At 43.3% G+C, this 25,840-nt stretch overlaps 1 protein-coding gene across 1 annotated transcript; it reads right to left on the reverse strand.

Annotated features, from left to right (window-relative positions):
- Window positions 1–25,544, reverse strand: LOC129831336 (prolyl endopeptidase-like). The gene is made up of 15 exons (XM_055894659.1): window positions 25,209–25,544; window positions 24,195–24,269; window positions 23,954–24,087; window positions 23,380–23,510; window positions 22,948–23,157; window positions 14,263–14,384; window positions 13,931–14,036; window positions 12,974–13,165; window positions 3,988–4,185; window positions 3,558–3,661; window positions 3,333–3,469; window positions 2,993–3,087; window positions 2,476–2,607; window positions 983–1,139; window positions 1–736 (listed from the first exon to the last, which is right to left on the reverse strand). Exons 1-15 carry the CDS (start codon window positions 25,248–25,250, stop codon window positions 442–444), a joined length of 2,130 nt encoding a protein of 709 aa, XP_055750634.1. The 5' UTR covers window positions 25,251–25,544; the 3' UTR covers window positions 1–441.
- Window positions 25,545–25,840: the final 296 nt, after the last annotated feature.

Below are 25,840 nucleotides of genomic sequence, written 5' to 3' on the forward strand. Positions count from 1 at the left end.
TCATAGAAATAACATTTTATTCATACAAAATTAAGTGAATATATTGATAAGTTATCAAAACATCACAGCAGGGTAAGCCTACACGAAACACAGCCCTTATTTGAAGTGTTTCTAACATCCCCTATGGGAAAAATGACTGGTGGAAAAAACGATTGGAACCATTTCCCTGTTTGACTGCTAGGTTTTATGGGTATTATGACACATCCACTGTGGGGTTTTATAGTGCACAGTATCAGTTATAGTGTACAGTATCAGTTTGTCAAACACCACCTGTTTTCCCAGTGCAAGTTACTCTTGTCTCATCCTCCCTCCACTCCTTAAATGTCCCTCCCCCATTCCTCTCTCCTAACCTCCGCTGTCTCTGCTAATCTCTCCCGCAACTCCTCTCTTTTTACCTTTTCCCTCCCCTTTTCTCCTCCCCCTCGACCTCTCCTCCCTCCCTCACTCTCTCCAGCTCAGCCCCAGTGTCTGGGCGATGAAGGAGAAGATGTGAGTATCCTCCAGGATGGCCTTAGCAGTAGGCTTGCCCGCTCCGTGACCGCTGCGGGTGTCCACCCTGACCATGAGAGGCTGGCGTTGCCCGGGGCTGCTGCCCACACCGTGCTGCAGTGTGGCACAGTACTTCAGGGTGTGGAGGGGCACCACCCGGTCGTCATGGTCGGCAGTCAGTAGGAGCATGGCAGGGTAGGCAGAGCCAGCGTGAGAGCTAGGGGGGAGGTTGTGAAGAGGGGAGTACCTGAGGGTGAGAGGGGAGAGGAGGGAGGGAGAATGTATTTATTGTACAAATTACAAAGTGCATGTGCAAAGGTAGAACGCGCGGTCCAATGCAGTTGTGTTTATGTTCAGTATGTGATGTATGTTTAGTGTGTGTGTGTGTGTGTGTGTGTGTGTGTGTGTGTGTGTGTGTGTGTGTGTGTGTGTGTGTGTGTGTGTGTGTGTGTGTGTGTGTGTGTGTGTGTGTGAATGAGTATGCCAGACTTACTCAATGAGCCATTTGAACTGCTCAGGGTCGTCTGCGCAGCCGTAGTCAGTGGTCCAGGCGTGGCCGATGGTGAACTTGTGGAACTTGAGCATGTCCATCACCCCAACTTCAGCCACAGCACAGCCGAACAGGTCCGGACGTTGGTTCACACATGCCGCTGGGTGTGCGTGAGAGAAAGAGTTCAATCTCAGACACACCGGTGTCCGCAAAGACCTTGGAAGTTGTCAGCCACTCAGCCTGGTTAAAATACTCCAAACCAGGAAGAGGCAGCAGTGTTGTTTGGCAATGCATATCCATGTGTATTGCTTATGGTCTAGATTCCAAGCTGGCTGCGCTAATGTTGTTATTTTGTAGAAAGCACTTGTTAATACTAGCCAGATAACTACCTAGCAAGATGACAAAGAACACATTTAATTCACTCTCCATAATCTCATACTGCCAGCCCATAGAAAAAATGTTTAGCATATTTGCTAGCTAGCACAACATTACTAGACAGCTAGCTAAGGACACTGCACTAACTCGGCAGCTAACACAGGAAGCTGTTTCATGAAAACTAACAAACCCATTGTGATTAAATTATAACGTCAATACTAGCTACAGTGGTTAGCTAGCTTGGAGGAGTATTTAGTGTTGTGTGCATTGCGTCTGTGCACGTAGCTAGCTACCATCCCATAGCCTACGTTGCATATGAAGTGTGACTGGCTCATCCGTGGAGACAATGCCCTCTTTTCTACCCTTTTTTGTTGGCTTCCCCACATGGGGGTTCGTGCCCTCTGATTGGCTCAAAGTCAAGTTGTTGTCCACGAACAATTGCCGTTTTGAATGTGCAGTGAAAGTGCAGTAACTGCGATCAACTGTTATTTTGGATGCAGTATTTGCAACATACTGCAATCGTTTTTTAATAAGGGTGGGTTGGCACACAGCAGGCTCTGCTTTTGTTCTAGCAAGCAAAGGAACGGGCTCCCACTGTGATAAGTACCTATCGGCAGTGAGATTCTCGGTGTGTTGAGAGAGAGAGACCTGTCTTACACTTGTTACACTTCTTAAAACATACCCAACTCACTCTTTGACCGTCACACACACTACAACAACATCCAATCGTTCCTAAATGGCCAATTAAAATAGGGAACAACACTTTGAGTTGGGTTTGTACAATGCCATATGGTTGGCAGTCTTTCTAAATACTGTAGCTTACTACTGTTTAATGTGCTGTGTAATCACTGAATTGATTGAAGCTAAGTAGCTAACTACTATTGGATGTATTTTAAATTAACAATCATACTGAAGATATAAAAAAATGAAATGAGATAATACAGTAATGACTGATCGAACTAGGAGACAATTTAGAAAGATGGTCTTAAAACACACACACACACACACACACACACACACACACACACACACACACACACACACACACACACACACACACACACACACACACACACACACACACACACACACACACACTCTTCCCCATCCCCTCTCCATACCCACGAGCAGTCCCCCGTTGGAGGCTCCGTTGATGGCTATGCGGCTGGCTGTGGTGTAGTTCTCTTGGATCAGATACTCTGCTGCACACTGGAAGTCATTAAAGCAATTCATCTTGTTCCCCAGGGCACCACCTAGACAGAGACAGGAATTCAACTCAACAGGATACAGCCATAGTCTATAGATATTATTACTGTTATATTAATCATATTTGCCATTTAGCAGACATTTTTAACCAAAGCATGCAAACCATCCATACATTTTACGTGCAGGTGGACCCGGGAATCGAACCCACTATCCTGGCGTTGCAACCGCCAAAGCAGCACCATGCTCTACCAACAGGGCTACAGAGATAGACTGAGCCTGGATCTCAATAGTCATAACTACAGTAGTTTCCTGCTCATCTTATTTGCTCCACCCGAGGATGAAAGGTGAAGGCAGAATAGTGAAAAGCTGTGCTCTTAAAATAGACTAGTTAAATCTATTTCTATGTGTCTTTATGCGGTGAAGATACAGTACCTTTGTGCCAGGTCTGTCCGTACTCCCCCCCTCCTCTGATGTTGGCTACAGCCAGGATTCCCCCCAGGTGTCTGACAAACAGCAGGTACGGAACACTGACAGACACAGAGACACAGAGAGAGACAGAGAGAGACAGAGAGAGAGAGACAGAGACAGAGACAAAGACAAAGAGAGAGAGACAGAGAGAGAGAGACAGAGAGAGGACAGGTGTCACTCAAATCCCACCGACACAGAATACAGGTCATTTGGATGAATTATACTTGAATTATAATTATACTCAATTCCTGGAGGGGAAAGATACATAACATTCCACTGGAGACTCATGCATTGTGATACTAACTTGTAGTATGGTTGGATGGAGTTCTCAAAACCTCCATATCCGTACAGGAAGACAGGATGTGATCCGTCCTTCTTTAGACCACGGGCGTGCACCAGAAACATGGGGATTTTAGTTCCATCCTTACTGGGGTAAAACACCTGAAACACACAACAATGTCCTCATACTGAGATTGTCCAGATACTATAAGTTGTTACTGTGCTTAGTTGCAATCTGCTGTTGTCATACCTGGTTGGTCTCATAGTCCTCCTGTTGAATACCCTTCACCTCCACCTGTCGGAACACCGTGGGTTCTGGAGACGCCTGGCTCAGGTCACAGTGGTAGATCACACCTGGGAGGGACACGACACATAGGGGGTTGAGGTCATGAGGAGGTTAAAGGTTAGAGATGAAGAGAAAGTTGGCAGAGAGGGTACCCAACATTAGTATTCAAAGTTAGTCTTCTTTGTGTTGAACGTTAGCCATCACTCCATAGTGAGGATGTTAACCCTAATGAATCCTAATTAGGTGAAAACACAAAAAAGGAGGCACAAACACTTCAGGTTATGCCAATGAACATCAGCCTCGTCCATAGGTTAGTCCCAAAAAATGACATATCCTTTTCATATATCTCAAACCGCAAAATGAGTTGAGTATCCCCTGCGAGACAGTACAGTACCTGGCGTGGTGAAGGAGGTGAACTTGTAGAAGAAGTCAGTGTGTTTCTTCTTACAGCTGAGGCCCACCACAGTGCCCACGTCCAGAGGCAGATCTCTGACCAGACCACCAGTGGACAGCTCATACAACTGCAGGATGTCCTTCACGTCATGGACATAGTTGACCAGCAGGTGGTGCTGGTTCACACAAGCCACAGAGCCTATAGGAACACAGAGAAAATGCTCACAATGTAGGCTAATTGGTTTCTTTATGAGCATATCAGCAGGTCATTTATTTCTGTTTAAAACTTGAAACATTATAACAAAAGAATAATGCACCAACAACCTGACATATACACTGAGTGTACAAAACATTAGGAACACCTTCCTAATATTGAGTTGCACCCCCCTTTGTCCTCAGAACAGCCTCGTTTCGTCGAGGCATGGACTCTACAAGGTGTCGAAAGTGTTCCACAGGGACGCTGGCCCATGTTGTCTCCAATGCTTCCCACAGTTGTGTCAAGTTGGCTGGTAGTGGATCTCTACTCTAAATAGCCTGTTCCGTCTCATCCCACAGATGCTCAATTGGATTGAGATCTGGTGACTGGGCAAGCCACTGCAGTAAGCTGAATTCACTGTCATGTTCGTGGAACCATTCCTGGATAATCCTACCCTTGTGGCATGGGGCATTATCCTCCTGAATTTGTTTTATTCACTGCTGCCATGAAGGGATGCACCTGATTGGCAATGATCTTCAAATATCCTGTGGCATTCAAACGTTGCTCCACTTTTATCAAGGAAACCAATGTGTGCCATGAAAACACACCCCACATTATCACACCACCAGCCTGCAATGTTGACACACAGCATGATGGATGCATGTACTCGTGGTTTTCTCCATACCCTGGTCCTCCTATCAGCATGAAACAACATGAACCGGGATTCATCAGACCAAGCAATGTTTTTCCAATTTTCCAGTGTCCAGTGTTTTTGTTCCTTAGCCCACAGCAGCCGCAGTTTCTTGTTTTTTGCTGAAAGAAGTGGAACTCTGTAAGGTCATCGGCTGCCATACCCCATTCGTGTTAATGTACGACGAGCTGTGCATTCTTTTACGGGACACCAATGCTGTACTGGACTGTCACTTGACTAACTGTAGCCCATCTGTTACGCTGCTCAATTAGTTTATCATGGATGCTCATTTTTCAACGTTAAAGTACACTGCTGTTTTTCTATTGTCCAACAGATGGCAGTCTGCTTCTGTACAGCATGGAACACAAACTCTGTTTACTCCTTTCACCTCAAATGGACTTTGTCTAAGATACAGTAACTACACTGGACATTCTAGTAGAGGTCGACCGATTAATCGCCATTTTCATAACAATCGTTAATCGGCCTTTTGGACACCGATTACATTGCAATCCATGAGGAAACTGCGTGGCAGGCTGACCACCTGTTACACGAGTGCAGCGTCAAAAGGACCTTGCTGATGCAAGGAGCCAAGGTAAGTTGCTAGCTAGCATTAAATTGATCTTATAAAAAACAATCAATTTTCACATAATCCCTAGTTAACTACACATGGTTGATGATATAAATAGGTTAACTAGCTTGTCCAGCGTTGTAATCAATGCTGTGCCTGTTTCAACTTCGCCAAAAGGGTGATGATTTAACAAAAGCGCATTCGTGAAAAAAGCATATTCGTTGCACAAATGTACCTAACCATAAACATCAATGCCTTTCTTAAAATCAATACACAGAAGTATATTTCTTTAAACCTACATATTTAGTTAAAATAAATGCATGTTAGCAGGCAATATTAACTAGGGAAATTGTGTCACTTCTCTTGCGTTCCAGTGCAAGCAGAGTCAGAGTATATGCAACAGTCTGGGCCGCCTGGCTCGTTGCGAACTGTGTTTCTTCCTAACAAAGACCGTAATTAAATTTGCCATAATTTTACATAATTATGACATAACATTGAAGGTTGTGCAATGTAACAGCAATATTTAGTCTTAGGGTTCCCACCCGTTTGACAAAATACGGAATGGTTCCGTATTTCACTGAAAGAATAAACGTTTTGTTTTCGAAATGATAGTTTCCGGATTTGACCATATTAATGACCAAAGGCTCATATTTCTGTGTGTTTATTATAATTAAGTCTATGATTTGATATAGCAGTCTGTCTGAGCGGTGGTAGATAGCAGCAGGAATTCAAACAGCACTTTACTGCGTTTGCGAGCAGCTCTTAGCAATGTTGGAAGCACAGCGCTGTTTATGAATTCAAGCCTATCAACCCCCGAGATTAGGCTGGCAACACTAAAGTGCCTATAAGAACATCTAATAGTCAAAGGAATATGAAATACAAATGGTATAGAGAAATAGTCGACGCGTCATAATTCCTATAATAACTACAACCTAAAATTTCTTACATGGGAATATTGAAGAACTGTGAATACTGAACAACCAGCTTTCATATGTTCTCATGTTCTGAGCAAGGAACTTAAACGTTATCTATTTTTCATGGCACATATTGCACTTTTTTTGGTCCTTCAATAACCGGTATCGTGTTGAAAAATCATAATCGGTTGACCTCTACATTCTAGTATAGGGAGTTCAGCCAAGAAGTGCAATGCTAGTAAGTGAAGTAGAATATGAATAGAACTAAATGTCAATACTGCAGCTTGAGTTTCTTGATTTCCAACAGTATGTAAACTCAGCAAAAAAAGAAACGTCCTCTCACTGTCAACTGCGTTTATTTTCAGCAAACTTAACAAGTGTAAATATTTGTATGAACATAAGATTCAACAACTGAGACATAAACTGAACAAGTTCCACAGACATGTGACTAACAGAAATGGAATAATGTGTCCCTGAACAAAGGGGGGGTCAAAATCAAAAGTAACAGTCAGTATCTGGTGTGGCCATCAGCTGCATTAAGTACTGCAGTGCATCTCCTCCTCATGGACTGCACCAGATTTGCCAGTTCTTGCTGTGAGATGTTACCCCACTCTTCCACCAAGGCACCTGCAAGTTCCCGGACATTTCTGGGGGGAATGGCCCGAGCCATCACCCTCCGATCCAACAGGTCCCAGACGTGCTCAATGGGATTGAGATCTGTGCTCTTCGCTGGCCATGGCAGAACACTGACATTCCTGTCTTGCAGGAAATCACGCACAGAACGAGCAGTATGGCTGGTGGCATTGTCATGCTGAAGGGTCATGTCAGGATGAGCCTGCAGGAAGGGTACCACATGAGGGAGGAGGATGTCTTCCCTGTAACGCGCAGCGGTGAGATTGCGTGCAATGACAACAAGCTCAGTCCGATGATGCTGTGACACACCGCCCCAGACCATGACGGACCCTCCACCTCCAAATCGATCCCGCTCCAGAGCACAGGCCTCTGTGTAACGCTCATTCCTTCGACCATAAACGCAAATCCGACCATCACCCCTGGTGAGACAAAAACGCGACTCGTCAGTGAAGAGCACTTTTTGCCAGTCCTGTCTGGTCCAGCGACGGTGGGTTTGTGCCCATAGGCAACATTGTTACCGGTGATGTCTGGTGAGGACCTGCCTTACAACAGGCCTACAAGCCCTCAGTCCAGCCTCTCTCAGGCTATTGCAGACAGTCTGAGCCCTGATGGAGGGATTGTGCGTTCCTGGTGTAACTCGGGCAGTTGTTGTTGCCATCCTGTACCTGTCCCGCAGGTGCGATGTTCGGATGTACCGATCCTGTGCAGGTGTTGTTACACGTGGTCTGCCACTGCCGAGGACAATCAGCTGTCCGTCCTGTCTCCCTGCAGTGCTGTCTTAGGTGTCTCACAGTACAGACCTGGCCACATCTGCAGTCCTCATGCCTCCTTGCAGCATGCCTAAGGCATGTACACACAGATGAGCATCTTTCTTTTGGTGTTTTTCAGAGTCAGTAGAAAGGCCTCTTAGTGTTCTAAGTTCATAACTGTGACCTTAATTGCATACCGTCTGTAAGCTGTTAGTGTCTTAACGACCGTTCCACAGGTGCATGTTCATTAATTGTTTATGGTTCATTGAACAGACCACCAGTGTTTAAACCCTTTACAGTGAAGATCTGTGAAGTTATTTGGATTTTTATGAATTATCTTTGAAAGACAGGGTCCTGAAAAAGGGACATTTCTTTTTTTGCTGAGTTTTTGTGTGTATGTGTACACCTGCAGTTAAGGTTATACTCGTGTGTATGAGTGTGTACATTTCTAAGTGTGAGTGCACAGACGGATGGATAGAGAGAGAGTGAGAGACACACAACCTTGACCCTATCAATACACTGAGCATACATCACAAACCAGACTAGACATCTATGGCATCACATTCAGTACCCATTTAAAATCTCTCAGCTAACAGAATGAGGGCTTTATTCTCGGCTTGCGCGAAGGAGGCACAAGTGTCAAATGCGCGTTAGTTTGCAATTCCGTCATGCAAACGGGTCTTTCCAGCCCTAACGCCAGACTCTGCAATTTATATGTCTAACATCAGCTCACGTGCGCTGAGGTGGTAGGGGTGGCAATATGAGGTGTGTCCTTAAAAACAAGCGCAAAAGTGACAATTTCATGTAGCGCTAATGAGACCCACAAAAAGCAGATCTTAACGGCAACGCTATTGATAATGTCATGGATTTTGAGAGCGGAAGAGCAGACTATCCAGCCACGACACACAGTGCCCATGGAAGGAGAGCCTTTTGTGCCAGTGAATCTCGTATGCAGAAACATTTAAAAAACAATTGGTTTCCCCCTATTTCGTTTAATTTGATTAAAAACCAAGCATAGCCTACCCTCACCTTAATTAAGGCTGGTTTAACAGCATCGCATATGTGCGTCCTTTTATCCTGATCATTAGTCAAAAGTAGCCTATGAATAAAGGGGTTTTAAATGGTATACTGAATTTTTTTGAAGGTTTTTGCCCCACTACATTGAAAAAGTGTGCCAGATCTTACCAAGCCTGGATAGGTATCTTATGACCTATCAGCTTGCTACGTCACAAACCTCTTGCAGGTGTGTTGGATGTCAAAACGTAATTCATGAGACAAAGTTCCCGGACAATGCTTACAGTGCCTTCAGAAAGTATTCATACCCCTTGACTTATTCCACATTTTGTTGTGTTTTAGCCTGAATTGAAACTTGATTTAATATAACTTTTTCTCACCCATCTACACACAATACTCCATAATGACAAAGTGAAAACATGTTTTTATACATTTTTGCACATTTATTGAAACTGAAATAAAGAAACATCTCAATTACATAAGTATTCCCACCCCTGAGTCAATACTTTGTAGAAGCACCTTTGGCAGCGATTACAGCTGTGAGTCTTTCTGAGTCAGTCTCTAAGAGCTTTCTACACCTGGATTGTGCAACATTTGCCCGTTAATCTTTTGAGAATTCTTCCATTTCTGTCAAATTGGTTGCTGATGATTGCTAGACAACCATTTTCAGGTATTGCCATAGAATTTCAAGTAGATACAGTTGAAGTCGGAAGTTTACATACACCTTAGCCAAATTACATACACCTTAGCCAAAACTCAGTTTTTCACAATTCCTGACATTTTATACCAGTACAAATTCCCTGTCTTAGGTCAGTTAGGATCACCACTTTATTTTAAGAATGTGAAATGTCAGAATAATAGTTTAGAGAATTATTTATTTCAGCTTTTATTTCTTTCATCACATTCCCAGTGGGTCAGAAGTTTACATACACTCAATTAGTATTTGGTAGCATTGCCTTTAAATTGTTTCACTTGGGTCAAACATTTCGGGTAGCCTTCCACAAGCTTCCCACAATAAGTTGGGTGAATTTTGGCCCATTCCTCTTGACAGAGCTGGGGTAACTGAGTCAGGTTTGTAGGCCTCCTTGCTCGCACACGCTTTTTCAGTTCTGCCCACAAATGTTCTATAGGATTGAGGTCAGGGCTTTGTGATGGCCACTCTAATACCTTGACTTTGTTGTCCTTAAGCCATTTTGCCACAACTTTGGAAGTATGCTTGGGGTCATTGTCCAGTTGGAAGACCCATTTGCGACCTAGCTTTAACTTCCTGACTGATGTCTTGAGATGTTGCTTCAATATATGCACAACATTTTCGTTCCTCATGATGCCATCTATTTTGTGAAGTTCACCAGTCCCTTCTGCAGCAAAGCACCCTCACAACATGATGCTGCCACCCCCGTGCTTCACGGTTGGGATGGTGTTCTTCGGCTTGCAAGCCTCCCCCTTTTTCCTCCAAACATAACTATGTTAATTATGGCCAAACAGTTCTGTTTTTTATTCATCAGACCAGTGGACATTTCTTCAAAAAGTACGATCTTTGTCCACATGTGCAGTTGCAAACTGTAGTCTGGCTTTTTTATGGCTGTTTTGGAGCAGTGGCTTCTTCCTTGCTGAGCGGTCTTTCAGGTTATGTCGATATAGGACTCGTTTTACTGTGGATATAGATACTTTGTACCTGTTTCCTCCAGCATCTTCACAAGGTCCTTTGCGGTTGTTTTTTTATTTTATTTTTATTTTACCGTTATTTTACCAGGTAAGTTGACTGAGAACGCGTTCTCATTTGCAGCAACGACCTGGGGAATAGTTACAGGGGAGAGGAGGGGGATGAATGAGCCAATTGTAAACTGGGGATTATTAGGTGACCATGATGGTTTGAGGGCCAGATTGGGAATTTAGCCAGGACACCAGGGTTAACACCCCTACTCTTACGATAAGTGCCATGGGATCTTTAATGACCTCAGAGAGTCAGGACACCCGTTTAACGTCCCATCCGAAAGACGGCACACTACACAGAGCAGTGTCCCCAATCACTGCCCTGGGGCATTGGGATATTTTATTAGACCAGAGGAAAGAGTGCCTCCTACTGGCCCTCCAACACCACTTCCAGCAGCATCTGGTCTCCCATCCAGGGACTGACCAGGACCAACCATGCTTAGCTTCAGAAGCAAGCCAGCAGTGGTATGCAGGGTGGTATGCTGCTGGATATTGTTCTGGGATTGATTTGCACTTTTCGCACCAAAGTACGTTCATCTCTAGGAGACAGAACGCGTCTCTTTCCTGAGCGTTATGACGGCTGAATTTTCACAGTCAACTTAGTGTATGTAAACTTCTGACCCACTGGAATTGTGATAGTGAATTTTAAGTGAAATAATCGGTCTGTAAACAATTGCTGGAAAAATGATTTGTGTCATGCACAAAGTAGATGTTCTATCCGACTTGCCAAAACTATAGTTTGTTAACAAGAAATTTGTAGAGTGGTTGAAAAACAAGTTTTAATGACTCCAACCTAAGTGTATGTAAACTTCCGACTTCACCAAAACTATATAAGCCAAAACTGTAACTTGGCCACTCAGGAACATTCAATGTCTTCTTGGTAAGCAACTCCTGTGTAGATTTGGCCTTGTGATTTAGGTTATTGTCCTGCTGGAAGGTGAATTCATCTCGCAGTGTCTGGTGAAAAGCAGACTGAAACAAGTTTACCTCTAGGATTTTGTCTGTGCTCCATTAAGTTTATTTTTTATCCTGAAAAACTCCCCAGTCCATAACGATGACAAGCAGACCCATAACATAAAGCAGCCACCACTATGCTTGAAAATATGAAGAGTGTTACTCAGTAATGTGTTACATTGGATTTGCCCCAAACATTACACTTTGTATTCAGGACAAAATGTGAATTGCTTTGCAACATTTTTTGCAGTATTACTTTGTCTTTTTGCAAACAGGATGCATGTTTTGGAATATTTTATTCTGTACAGGCTTCCTTCTTTTCCCTCAGTCAATAAGGTTAGTATTGTGGAGTAGCTACAATGTTGTTCATCCACCCTCAGTTTTCTCCTATCACAGCCATTAAACTCTGTAACTGTCACCATTGGCCTCATGGTGAAATCCCTGAACGGTTTCCTTCCTCTCCAGCAACTGAGTTTGGAAGGAGAGTGGTAGTGACTGGGTGTATTGATACACCATCCAAAGTGTAATTAAGAACTTCACCATGCTCAAAAGGATATTCAATGTCTGCTTTTTTTATTTTTACCCATCAACCAATAGGTGCCATTATTTGGGAGGCATTGGAAAACCTTTGCGGTTGAATCTGTGTTTGAAATCCACTACTCGACTGAGGGACCTTATAGATAATTGTATGTGTGGGGTACAGAGATGAGGTAGTCATTCAAAAATCATATTAAACACTATTATTGCACACAGACTGAGTCCATGGAACTTATTACGTAACGTGTTAAGCCAATTTTTACTCCTGAACTTATTTAGGCTTAACATAACAAAGGGGTTGAATACTTATTGACTCAAGACATTTCAGCTTTTCATGTTTAATTCAAAAAATATATTTCCACTTTGACATTATGGGATATTGTGTGTTAGCCAGTGACAAAAAAAAATCTAAATTTCATCCATTTTAAATTCAGGCTGTAACACAACAAAATGTGGGGGAAAATCAAGGGGTGTGAATACTTTCTGAAGGCACTGAACAATGGTGAACCATTGGTTGATACAATGCAACACCTGCACATCTAGTTAGCCAGGAACTTGACCGAGGGCCGACCTAGTACCTTGCTACGTCACAAACCTCTTGCAGGTGTGTTTTGTTCTAAAATGTGTTACATGAGACAAAGTTCCCTTACTTGCAAAAGTTTTACTTTTTATTTTAAATTCATGATATGACGAAGGTCGGTTAACCAAGACGAGAAGTTACCACTCACTGTGGTTGATAGACTGAAGCATGAATATGTCAATTAAAAAAGTTAAACCTAACCACACGGTATATATTTAATCCAGTGGTCTCCATCCCTGATTCTGGATATTCACGTCGAAACTCGGGTTTTCGTTTCAGCCCAGCACTAAAAACATCTGATTCCGCTAATCACCATCATCAGGATTAGGTATTAGGTCATATCAGTTGTTTTAGTAGTGGGCCGGAACAAAATCCTGCACACCCTGTAGCTCTTCAGAACGGAGGGAGGGTTTGAGACCACTGCTCAAGTTCTCTTACCCAGGACGTCCTTGTCATGCTGGGGTAGGAGGGTCCTCCAGTGGTCCTTGTCTGGTTTCTCCAGGTCAATGTTGATCAGGCAGTAACGAGGGGCGTCCAGGTTGGTGCGGAAGGTGAACACACTGCCCTCGTTGGTGATGTAGGAGTACTGCGCCTCAAAGTTAGCCACCAGCTTCACCCAGGGCAGCAGGCCTATAGGTACAGATGGAGTCAAATACTGAACAAAAATATAAACGCAACAGGTTAATTGTTGGTCCCATGTTTCATGAGCTGAAATAAAAGAGCCCAGAAATGCTCCATACCCACAAAAAGCTTATTTCTCTCAAATTTTGGGCACAAATTAGTTTACATCCCTGTTAATGAGCATTTTATTGGGGGTGGAGTAGTGCTGAGGAGTATTTCTGTCTGCAATAAAGCCCTTTTGTGGGGAAAAACTAATTCTGATTGGCTGGGCCTGGCTCCCCTGTGGGTGGGCCTGACTCCCAAGTGGGTGGGCCTTTGCCCTCCCAAGCCCACTCATGGCTGCGCCCTGCACAGCCATGTGAAATCCATAGATTAGGGCCTAATGAATTTATTTCAATTGACTGATTTCCTGTAACTCAGCAAAATCTTTGAAATTGTTGCGTTTATATATTTGTTCAGTATATATTGGCACACTTGCAATATACAATGGAGTGCAATGGAGCAGAATGTGGTTAGAGATAAATTACCAGTAAACTAGAATCACTTGCCTCCAACCACATTCATTTACATTTTGAATCATTTCATCCAGGCCATTTGAAAAACCAAAATGTCAGTTTTTCTTGGTCCTGTGCAGTTGTAAACCAAATACCAAAAGTTGTTTTAATTCCAACATATTTTAGAAGAAAAAGTGAATTATGCAAGGGAGCGAAAATATTTGACCGCATCTGTACAGGACAATAAGAACAGGGTCTGATTAAGACGGTAGGGACAGACCTGTGATGCCTTTGGGCAGCTTCTGAAGGTCACAGTACCACAGCTGGTTGACTGGCTCACAGCCCTCTGTGATGTCCAGCACTGCATACCTGCCGTCATCTGACACCTAGAGAGAGAGCAATGCGAGTCTTTACTTACAAACTGAGATCAAATGATAGAAAGAAAAGACGGATCCGGGATTGAGAAAGAGAGGCAAACAAGGTGGAGGAGAGAGACAAAAGTGAGGGAGATGAGACATAAAGAGAGAGTGATAGCAGTAGAGTTACATGGAGAATGTGGTGTACAACAGGTAGGAAATGGAATGAAAAAAGCATTTGCTCTTCTAAGCCCACCGTTACTCCACTGTGCCATTTTGGATTGTCAGGGAACTCAGCCACCAGGATGTCCTCTGATTGGTTGGTGCCAATCACATGGTAGTAGAGTTTCTGGTTGAGGTTGGATGTGGTCTCTGTGCCTGTGTGGAGAAATGCAGAAAGCTGATTGGGTAACAGCACCTTTAGCGGAGTTGCATCAACTGGATGCATGCGGTTTTCAGGGATAATTCAACCTAGCTTCCTTTTCCGCTGAAAACTGGATGTGGGAACTAGGGCTGTGGTGGTCATGTAATTTTGTCAGCCGGTGATTGACCGTTAATTAGCATAAACACAGGGCCTCCCAGGTGGCGCAGTGGTCTAAGGCACTGCATCGCAGTGCTAGCTCTGCCACCAGAGATTCTGGGTTCGAGCCCAGGCTCTGTCGCAGCCGGCCGCGATCGGGAGGCCCATGGGGCGGTGCACAATTGGCCCAGTGTCGTCCGGGTTAGGCCGGCAGGGATATCCTTGTCTCATCGCGCACTAGCGACACCTGTGGCAGGCCAGGCGCAGTGCGCACTGATCAGGTTGCCAGGTGTACGGTGTTTCCTCCGACACATTGGTGCAGCTGGCTTCCGGGTTGGATGTGCATTGTGTCAAGAAGCAGTGCGGCTTGGTTGGGTTGTGTTTCGAAGGACGCGTGGCTCTCGACCTTTGCCTCTCCCAAGTCCGTACGGGAGTTTCAGCGATGAGACAAGACTGTAACTACTACCAATTGGATACCATGAAATTATTATTATTATTTTTTTTTAAGTATAATAAATCAATTTAATACAGCCTACACCAGTGGTTCCCAAAATGTTTATAGTCCCGTACCCCTTCAAACTTCCAGTGCCGTACCCCCTCTAGCACCAGGGTCAGCGCACTCTCAAATGTTGTTTTTTGCCATCATTGTAAGCCTGCCAAACACACTATACAATACATTTAATAAACATAAGAATGACAGTGAGTTTTTGTCACAACCCGGCTCGTGGGAAGTGACAAAGAGCTCTTACAGGACCAGGGCACAAATAATAATATAATAATAATCAATCATTTTGCTCTTTATTTAACCATCTTACATATAAGACCTTATTTGTTCATCAAAAATGGTGAATAACTAACCACAGGTTAAAGAGACGGGTGTGTCTGAAAGGATGCACATAACTCTGCAATGTTGGTTTGTATTGGAGAGAGTCTTAGTCTTAAATCATTTTCCACACACAGTCTGTGCCTGTATTTAGTTTTCATGCTTGTGAGGTCCGAGAATCCACTCTCAAATAGGTACGTGGTTGCAAAGGGCATCAGTGTCTTAACAGCGCGATTTGCCAAGGCAGGATACTCTGAGCGCAGCCCAATCCAGAAATCTGGCAGTGGCTTCTGATTAAATAACATTTTCACAGAACCGCTTGTTGCAATTTGGATGAGGCTCTCTTGCTCAGATATCGTTAAGTGAACTGAAGGCAGGGCATGAAAGGGATAACGAATCCAGTTGTGTCACCCGTTTCGAGAAAGTACCTGCGTAATTGTGCTTCCATCTCACTGAGGTGCTTCGCTATATCACATTTGACATTGTCCGTAAGCTTGAGTTTATTTGCACAAAAGAAATCATACAATGATGGAAAGACCTGTGTGTTGTCCTTGTTAATACAGACAGAGGAGCTCCAACTTCATAATCATTGCCTCAATTCTGTCCCGCACATTGAATATAGTTGCGGAGAGTCCCTGTAATCCTAGATTCAGATCATTCAGGCGAGAAAAAACATCACACAGATAGGTCAGTCATGTGAGAAACTCGTCATCATGCAAGAGGTCAGACAAGTGAAAATTATGGTAAAAAAACTTTAAGCTCGTCTCTCAATTTAAAAAAAAAACGTGTCAATACTTTGCCCCTTGATAACCAGCGCAATTCTGAATGTTGTAAAAGCGTTACATGGTCGCTGCCCATATTGTTGCATAGTGCAGAAAATACACAATAGTTCAGGGGCCTTACATTAACAAAGTTAACCATTTTCACTGTAGTGTCCAAAACGTCTTTCAAGCTGTCAGGCATTCCCTTGGCAGCAAGAGCCTCTCGGTGGATGCTGCAGTGTACCCAAGTGGCGTTGGGAGCAACTGCTTGCACGTGCGTTACCACTCCACTATGTCTCCCTGTCATGGCTTTTGCGCCATCAGTACAGATACCAACAGATCTTGACCACCAAAGTTCATTCGATGTCACAAAGCTATCCAATACTTTAAAAATATCCTCTCCTGTTGTCCTGGTTTCCAGTGGTTTGCAGAAGAGGACGTCTTCCTTAATTGACCCCCCATAAACATAATGGACATGTACCAGGAGCTGTGCCAGGCCCGCCCTGTCTGTTGACTCATCCAGCTGTAACGCATACAATTCACAGGCTTGTATGCCATGTCACTGATGTGTCGTGAAACAGTGTTGTTTGATGAAGTCATTGTCTGTATAGTTTTTTGGGGCCTTTTCCCCCAGCATTGTCCCAGCCATATCCACGGCAGCAGGAAGAATGAAGTCCTCCACAATAGTATGGGGCTTGCCTGTCCTAGCCACTCAGTAGCTCACCATATAAGACGCTTCTAGACCCTTCTTATTAACTTTTTTTCTTACTACTCGAAAGTCGTCTTAATTCTCGCTCAAAAAACTCCTGTGGCTTATTTTTCAAATGGTCATGTTTTGTTTCTAAATGTCTGCACAAGAGTGAAGGTTTCATCGAGTTGTGAGATAGTACTTCTGCACATAAAACACACTGTGGCTGAGGAAAGGCACTACTCCCAATATAAGTGAACCCCAAATAAATGTAGTTCTCATCATATTTGCGCCTCTTCGATGGTCCAACGTCCCTATCTGTTGTTCGGTGCTTTTCTGGGTAAAGGGGCAGTAGCTCTTCGGCTGCATCAGACACAACACTTCTTCAGACACAACTGTCAGTGTCCATGCTAGCTGTGCTAACAACAGATGTAGAATTACTGATGCTAGCATTGGATGTACTTGTGGAAGCAGAACAACTTCTGTCGTCGACAGGTGCAGGTGTAGTACTGCTGGTAGTAGCAGTACTACCAGTAGAGCTGGTATGTGTCTTTATGGACAAGGGCCTTACTTTTTTTTAACCATTTATCAATTTTTGAGCAAACGGAATGAGCAGCAGCTACGTTTGGCTACATACGGACCGTTAGTGGAATTCCCGCGAGAGAGTAACGGTTAATGTGATTGGATGTTAATTATATCATATGAAGAAAAATGTAGTCTATTTCAGAAGAACAGAATAGCATACTCTAAGTTGTTCTTATGTTAGGCCCTGATATGGCTTATGCCATATGGCTGTGGGCTACACTAGTTCATTTAGCAGACAAGATTTGCTTCGAATTCCGTGGCATTTTTTTATTTATTGTTTTATAGTATGAAGAATACAATTGAATATAGCTTCATAAAATAGACAGGACATTTTCCCAAAATAATTTCAAAGGAAGTGCGCACATGCAGCTATTCCGTGTTGAGCGGTTAAGAATGAAACTGGTCCTCCTATATGCTTGATTTAGAGTTATTTATGTAACTTTCGTTGTGGTACAAACGTTGGGATATGTGTTTTGATGTTTAATACATTCTAAGGCTGCATGATGGGACTCTGATGATTTGAAAAAAGTCGCAAGCTGCGCACACTTCATCAGTCTCTCATTCACACTTCATCAGTCTCTCATTCACACATCATCAGTCTCTCATTCACACTTCATCAGTCTCTCATGCACACTTCTTCAGTCTCTCATGCACACTTCTTCAGTCTCTCATGCACACTTCTTCAGTCTCTCATGCACACTTCATCAGTCTCTCATTCACACTTCATCAGTCTCTCATTCACACTTCTTCAGTCTCTCATGCACACTTCTTCAGTCTCTCATGCACACCTCATCAGTCTCTCATTCACACATAATCAGTCTCTCATTCACACTTCTTCAGTCTCTCATGCACACTTCATCAGTCTCTCATTCACACTTCATCAGTCTCTCATGCACACTTCATCAGTCTCTCATTCACACTTCTTCAGTCTCTCATGCACACTTCTTCAGTCTCTCATTCACACCTCATCAGTCTCTCATTCACACTTCATCAGTCTCTCATTCACACATAATCAGTCTCTCATTCACACTTCTTCAGTCTCTCATGCACACTTCATCAGTCTCTCATTCACACTTCATCAGTCTCTCATGCACACTTCTTCAGTCTCTCATGCACACTTCTTCAGTCTCTCATGCACACTTCTTCAGTCTCTCATGCACACTTCTTCAGGCTCTCATTCACACCTCATCAGTCTCTCATTCACACATCATCAGTCTCTCATTCACACATAATCAGTCTCTCATTCACACATCATCAGTCTCTCATTCACACTTCATCAGTCTCTCATGCACACTTCATCAGTCTCTCATGCACACTTCATCAGTCTCTCATTCACACTTCATCAGTCTCTCATGCACACTTCATCAGTCTCTCATGCACACTTCTTCAGTCTCTCATTCACACTTCATCAGTCTCTCATTCACACTTCATCAGTCTCTCATTCACACTTCATCAGTCTCTCATTCACACTTTGACAAGCACTTGATAATATTCTCACCAGGCCTCTAATTTCCCAGCGGCATCCCTCTTGTCTGACCATAATGCCCCATAAAAAATCCATACCTTTTGTGGACAAAGTAGCCGTTGTGCCCTTGGGCTGAATATAATAGGCTAATTATAATTCCCTTCTCCTGGCTGCCGTGCTCTGGCTGCCGCACCTCTCACTCACATGGCTCTGTCAGATGTAGATCCCAAATGAACACAACCACTCGCATACATATATTTTTTTTAAAGCAATGAGGTTGATCGTTTAGCTTAAAATGTTGATAAACTATTAGGTCATTTTTTTCACATTATAAGAGCAGCAATGCGCACACGGCAGTAAGCTATAAGCGCAAATGTTCCAAAATGCAATCAATTAGCGGGAAAACACTATTCTCGAAAGTGACGGCAAAATGCGATTATGCATGTAATGGTGCATTTCTATGGTGAAAATTATCTTCCCCAAACTTGAAACTCTTGCACAGCCTATGTATGCCAGTTAGGCTCTACACTGGTTATAAAGTGGATTAATGTGCTTAACTTTAAGAAGTTATTTGGTCACTTTAGTTGTGATACAAACCTTATCAAAACCTTTAGGCCTATGGGCTAGGATACATACGGTGTGCGACTATGATTTGAAAAAGCTGCACAATGCCTTAATGCACAAGCTGTGCATCATTCACAAGTGATAATACATCATTCACAAGTGTTAGGCTAATATTGTCACCCATCAGACTATTCTTCATTTAATGTTATCTTTACATATACTAAATAATATATGTGTGATATAAACTTTGATTTAGAATGGAACATTATCATGCCCCTGTCAGGGGCATGGGAAAAACAGGGGCATGGGAAAAAAAATACATGGTTAATTTTCATGCCAGCCATGTTGCGTAACATGAGCTCATGAACATGTTCAATTACATTTGCATTGATGTCAGAGAAATAAGAACAGGCCTGGGCAACTCCAGTCCTTGGGGCCAGATTGGTGTCATGCTTTTGCCCCAGCTAACACACCCGACTCCAATAATCAACTAACCATGAATTTCAGTTGAAATGCAATTAGTTTAAATCAGCTGTGTGACACCAATCAAGCCCCCGAGGACTGGAGTTGCCCAGGCCTGGATTAGAGGGACAATAGAGTGCTGAGTACCAGGCAGTTAGCAAGTTTGGTAGGCTACTAATGACCATCAACAGCATCAGAGCTTGGAGAAGCCTAATTACCGTGGCTAAACGGCCACGTGGCATTTAACTGCCGTCATGACTCGTGACCGCCGGTGTGGCGGGAATACGCTCACTTTAACAGCCCTAGTGGGAACTCTGCTCAGGCATTTATTTTACGCCTGCTACGTTGGGTTAAGGTAACACTGATCAGGGGTGATTGATGATTGGTGGAAACACACTGAGAGAGATATTTGGTAACAGCGTTATTTTACGTTCTAGGCATGGGGGAGAAAATGTGTTACGAGACATCATCATTTAGAAGATTGTCTACACTTCCTCTTTCTCGTTTTCTATTCTCCCAGTCGGTATTAAATACAATGTTTTGGCCACGCCCGTCTGTGGGGAAACCCCAATGGCTCACAGCAAAAACTTGACAGTCAATTACAAAACTGCCAGTTTTTCAACATTGCCTGCTCCCAAGCGTTCTCACCTCAGAAAAACATACTATTGTACGGCTTCCCTCATGCCCCTTTTCATGATGGCGCTAACTAACGTTAGCCACGTCAGTGAGTGCTATCTAGCTACCAACCAGAACATTAAGCTAGCGAAGACCAACAACACAAATAAACAGACTATAAAGCTACAAGTAGTGAGTGGAGTTAAAAAACAGACTATACTAAACGAATAACTGTAAATGTCGTATGTGTGATTAAAGGTTTTCCACACATGCGGTGCCTTCAGAAAGTATTCAGACCCCTTGACTTTTCCCACATTTTGTTACGTTACAGCCCTATTCTAAAATTGATTAAATAGTTTTTTTTCTCTCAGTCTACACACAATACCTCATAATGAAAAAGATAACTGTTTTTATCCATTTGAACAAAAAACTAAAATATTACATTTGCATAAGTATTCAGACCCTTTACTCAGTACTTTGTTGAAGCACCTTTGACAGCGATTACTGCCTTGAGTCTTCTTGGGTATGACGCTACAAGCTTGGCACACCTGTATTTGGGGAGTTTCTCCCATTGTTCTCTGTAGATCCTCTCAAGCTCTGTCAGGTTGGATGGGGAGCGTCACTGCACAGCTATTTCCAGGTCTCTCCAGAGATGTTTGATCTGTTTCAAGTCCGAACACTGGCTGGACCACTCAAGGACATTCAGAGACTTGTCCCGAAGCCACTCCTGCGTTGTCTTGGCTGTGTGCTTAGGGTTGTTGTCCTGATGGAAGGTGAACCTTTGCCCTAGTCTGAGGTCCTGAGCGCCTCTGGAGCAGGTTTTCATCAAGGATCTCACTGTACATTGCTCTGTTGATCTTTGCCTCGATCCTGACTAGTCTCCCAGTTGCTGAAAAACATCCCACAGCATGATGCTACCACCACCATGCTTCACCGTAGGGATGGTGCCAGGTTTCCTCCAGATGGTGCCTTTTGGCAAACTCATAGCGGGCTGTCATGTGCATTTTACTGAGGAGTGGCTTCCGTCTGGTCACTCTACCATAACGGCCTAATCCCATCTCCACAGAGAAACTCCAGAGCTCTGTCAGAGTGACCATCGGGTTCTTGGTCACCTCCCTGACCATGGCCCTTCTTGCCCGATTGCTCAGTTTGGCCGGGGCGGCCAGCTCAAGGAAGCGTTTTAGTGGTTTCAAACTTATTCCATTTTAAGAATGATGGAGGCCACTGTGTTCTTGGGGACCTTCAATGCTGCAGAAATGTTTTGGTACCCTTCCCCAGATCTGTGCCTAGACACAATCCTGTCTCGGAGCTCTACGGACAATTCCTTCGAGCTCATGGCTTGGTTTTTGCTCTGACATGCACTGTCAACTGTGGGACCTTATATAGACAAGTGTGTGCCTTTCCAAATAATGTCCAATCAATTGAATTTACCACAGGTGGACTCCAAATAAAATTGTATAAACATCTCAAGGGGCGGCAGGTAGCCTAGTGGTTAGAGCGTTGGGCCAGTAACCAAAAGGGTGCGAGATCGAATCCCCGAGCTGACAAGGTAAAAATCTGTCGTTCTGCCCCTGAACAAAGCAGTTAACCCACTGTTCCTAGCCCGTCATTGTAAATAAGAATTTGTTCTTAACTGACTTGCCTATTTAAATAAAGGTTAAATAAAAAAATAATTTTTAAAAAGGTTGATCAATGGAAACAGTTTGCACCTGAGCTCAATTTCGAGTCTCATAGCAAAGATTCTGAATACTTATGTAAATAAGTTATTTCTGTTTTTTGTTTTTAATTAATTTGCAAAAATTTCCAAAAACCTGTTTTTGCTTTGTCATTATGATTGATGAGAGAAAAAAACGATTTAATCCATTTTAGAATAAGGCTGTAACGTAACAAAATGTGGAAAAAGGTAAAGCGGTCTGAATACTTTCCAAAGGCACTGTACATTAGCTACATGTAGCCTACTTGGACACCGGGTCACTACAATTTCCCACTCTCCCATACCGAATAGTCTGAAGCCACAGGGCTCTTCTCGCAGGCTCTATTTCCCTATGTGGGAGTATTGCGAACCGTAGGTTGGGATTTTTGACCTGGTTACATGTACATTGAACAACACGGCAGCTTTTTGGCATGTTTTGATATTTCTATATATCACAAAATCAACTACAAATTCGTTTTTTTTTTACAATGACGGTCAATGGGAAAGAATGTTTGTTTTTCCAAATTTGTGAGAGTGGTTGAGGGGATATCCTTCTTATGACATGAATACCAACTGAATACCGAGTATTTCTGCCCTCCACCCATGTGCACTGTGCATGTATCTTCGCTTGTGTGCGTACGTGCTTGTACAATAGGTGTGTGTGTGTTTTTCAATGTGTCTGTGCACTTGAACACTATTTTGTGCTGTATAAAGTAGATAAAATACACATGTTTGTGTATGTTTGTGTGCCTGTGTGTGTCTCACCATCAGCCTTGCCGTCCTGCCGGGGGTAGCAGTTATAAAACACCCCGCGTGCATCGTGAGTCCAGGCCAGGCAGCTGAACTTCACCCTGTCCAGGACATCAGGCAGCTTCATGAGGTCATCAGCCTTCAGGAAGTGCACCGTCACCCAGTCGGAGCCGCTGGAGCTCAGGCCGTACGCAAAGTACTCACACTCCTCCGATAGGCGCCCCACTGGAAGGAGAGAGGAAGGGGAAGACGAGAGGCAAGGATAGAGGAAGAGAGGAAAAATAGACATGACATTATGTGTGATATTCAAGTGTATAATGTAGTCCTATCAGTGATGTTTTTGTGTTTTAGCAATGTACTCCCCATTTGTCACAGCAATCAAATCTAATAACAAAGGAAGAATGTACATGGCTTGACATGTGTGTATTACAGTAACCAGGAGCTCACTCTTCAAGGCTACAGTCCCATCCTCAGACAGTGTGTTAGGGTCAAAGAAGACTGTGGCTGGTCCATCCAGAGAGTCCTGCACATAGAGAGCATCCTGGTTCTGCAGGCCCTGGTTATGGAAGTAGAAATACCTACAGAGGAAACCAGCACACAGTAACACCGGTTACATCATGGACAGCATCAGACACACATATGTACTCTTTATACAGTGTATACCAACCCAACCAGTGTAATAACCTGTATGTGACATATGTCCTATTATAATAATGGCAGTACGTACCTGCAGTTATTAAGTAGTTACCTCTTTTGCCCTCAATTTTGTGAATTTTCTTGGGAAACAGAAACAACAGTACGCAGGCTTTTGCTCCAGCCCAGCACAATCTGTTGATTCAGCTCATCAACTGATTCCTAACCTGTTCTTGTAAGGGCAGCTGTATTTTAGTTAGCATGTTTCCGCTCTTACAGGGGCAGCTGTAGTTTAGTTCCTAACCTATTTCCTCGCTTGTAGGGGCAGCTGTATTTTAGTTCCTACCTGTTTCCTCGCTTATAGGGGCAGCCTTATTTTAGTTCCTACCTGTTTCCTCTCTTGTAGGGGCAGCTGTATTTGGGGTAGTCATAGAGCTCAGTTAGCCGCTGGTGAAACTGAGGCCTGACCGCACACTGCTCCAGGAATGGCATGGTCAGCTTATTCTGCTCCTCCACAAAGGCCTGGGCAAACACATGCACACGCACACACACGTCAGAGTTCAGGAACAGGTTAGAACTATAATGTTGCAATTCATCACTTGTTATTGTGTATTTTCCATCACAATCACCTTTGTTTCATCACTGTTAGGATCTTCCAACCAGGCATAAGGGTCATATATCTTAACCCCATGGTAGTCATCCACCTACAGGATTAAAAACGACACTTAAGTATTACAATACACACAAAAAAACAGACTTACATTGCACACAATGTTTGAAAAGGATGAGTCACTACCGCCCCTGTCCATTTGACAGCAGAGTCCCATAGAATGTCAGTAAATCATCTTATATTACACTTAATGGGGTATGATGTGGCAATTTCCAATTGATTCCAATTCAAAACGATATTGTAACAATAACACAACTGACTGATTTATGGCCTATAGCATATTGTTCATCTCTCTGGCTAAAGACAAAATTACCGCAACAGTTCCTCAGAACTACACGCCTTTGTTAGAATCTGCAGCGGGAACAGTATCTCACAGGTTATTTTATTACCTTGAAGCTAGAATCTTTAGTTACTACATTAAAATATATATATATATATATGTGTATACCCATTGGTTCTTGAAGAATATAAGTCATGACGCTTAGTTCAACTGTACCCCATCAAAACCCCAAATACAAGATTATTTTACTCCAATGTTAGTAAACAATGTACATATAAACAAACACTGTATAGCCTCAAAACATAGTTGAAACAATACTTGTTTTGTCATGGATGGTCAGTCTGCATCCATACCGGTCTATGAATTGTAGTGGTTACATTTCTCCAGGCCCATCACTCCGCTTTTTACCAAAACAAAGGCGGGGCGTCCTCTTTGTTATTGTTTTAATTAAGGATTCTAGCTTTAATCTTATGACATTTCTGCTGTATAAAGGCTGTATAAAGATAAACGCCATAATTGCACATTTTTTCAGGGTTACTCAGCTCAGCCACACTGGTTTTGCACACAGTGAAGGCCTGCTCTTTTTTGCTCTCTCATCCTGCAATCTCTTCCTTCTTGTGCGCGGCGCCTACCACTTTAAGAATGGGCGAGAGAGGTTGGAAGTTGAAAGTGCTGTTGGAATTTGACACCGACCTTACTCTCATCTCTCCGAGCTGCCGGGTACTTAAATGCCATGGCAGAGTGTTTAAATGTGTTCTTATGTCTCTTCAAAGCCGTCCGTCTGTTTTACGTTCTTTGTTTGTCCGCCTGTCTGTCCGTACCACTACTCCACACGCTGCATGACTCAGTGACAGGATGCCCGAAGTGAAAGTGAAATCATGTTCCCCTCTCGTGTTTGACGGTTTCACTAGTTAGGACAGCCACAAAGTCAAAATGGTCTCTTATCGTAAAAAAAAAAAAAATAATGAAAACAAACATTTGTTTTTTGGTCTTAATTTAAGTATAGGCATAAGGTTAGCACTGTGGTTTGGATCAGGGTTAGGTTTAAAATGGGATTTTAGGAAGATAAATTGTAGAAATAGGCGGGGTTTAGGACGTTGTGGCTGTGTTAACTAGTGACTACCGGGCTTCACAAACTGACATGGGCAAAGGTTTGTTATAACTAATGCCGCGTTCAAGTACCAGTCGGAACTAGGAAACTCAGAAATATCCTACTCGTAAACCGGTTGAGCGCGGCACGTGTATAACTACAACATTTAGCAAATTTCAGAGTTCCCTGGTTCAAAACGCAACATAAGTCATTGTTTTATCTGTGACATGGGTCT

The sequence above is a fragment of the Salvelinus fontinalis genome, chromosome 32, assembly GCF_029448725.1.
Source record: "Salvelinus fontinalis isolate EN_2023a chromosome 32, ASM2944872v1, whole genome shotgun sequence".
NCBI lineage: Eukaryota > Metazoa > Chordata > Actinopteri > Salmoniformes > Salmonidae > Salvelinus > Salvelinus fontinalis.

What these genes read in the sequence shown, in the direction of transcription:
- LOC129831336 (XM_055894659.1), bottom strand. Translation starts at nt 25,250, where the DNA reads ATGGCATTTAAGTACCCGGCAGCTCGGAGAGATGAGAGTAAG. An exon ending in CACCTCCTTCACCACGCCAG is followed by an intron (nt 3,662 to 3,987) that starts GTACTGTACTGT and finishes TGTCCCTCCCAG; the next exon opens with GTGTGATCTACCACTGTGAC. An exon ending in CAACGGGGGACTGCTCGTGG is followed by an intron (nt 1,140 to 2,475) that starts GTATGGAGAGGG and finishes ACGCACACCCAG; the next exon opens with CGGCATGTGTGAACCAACGT.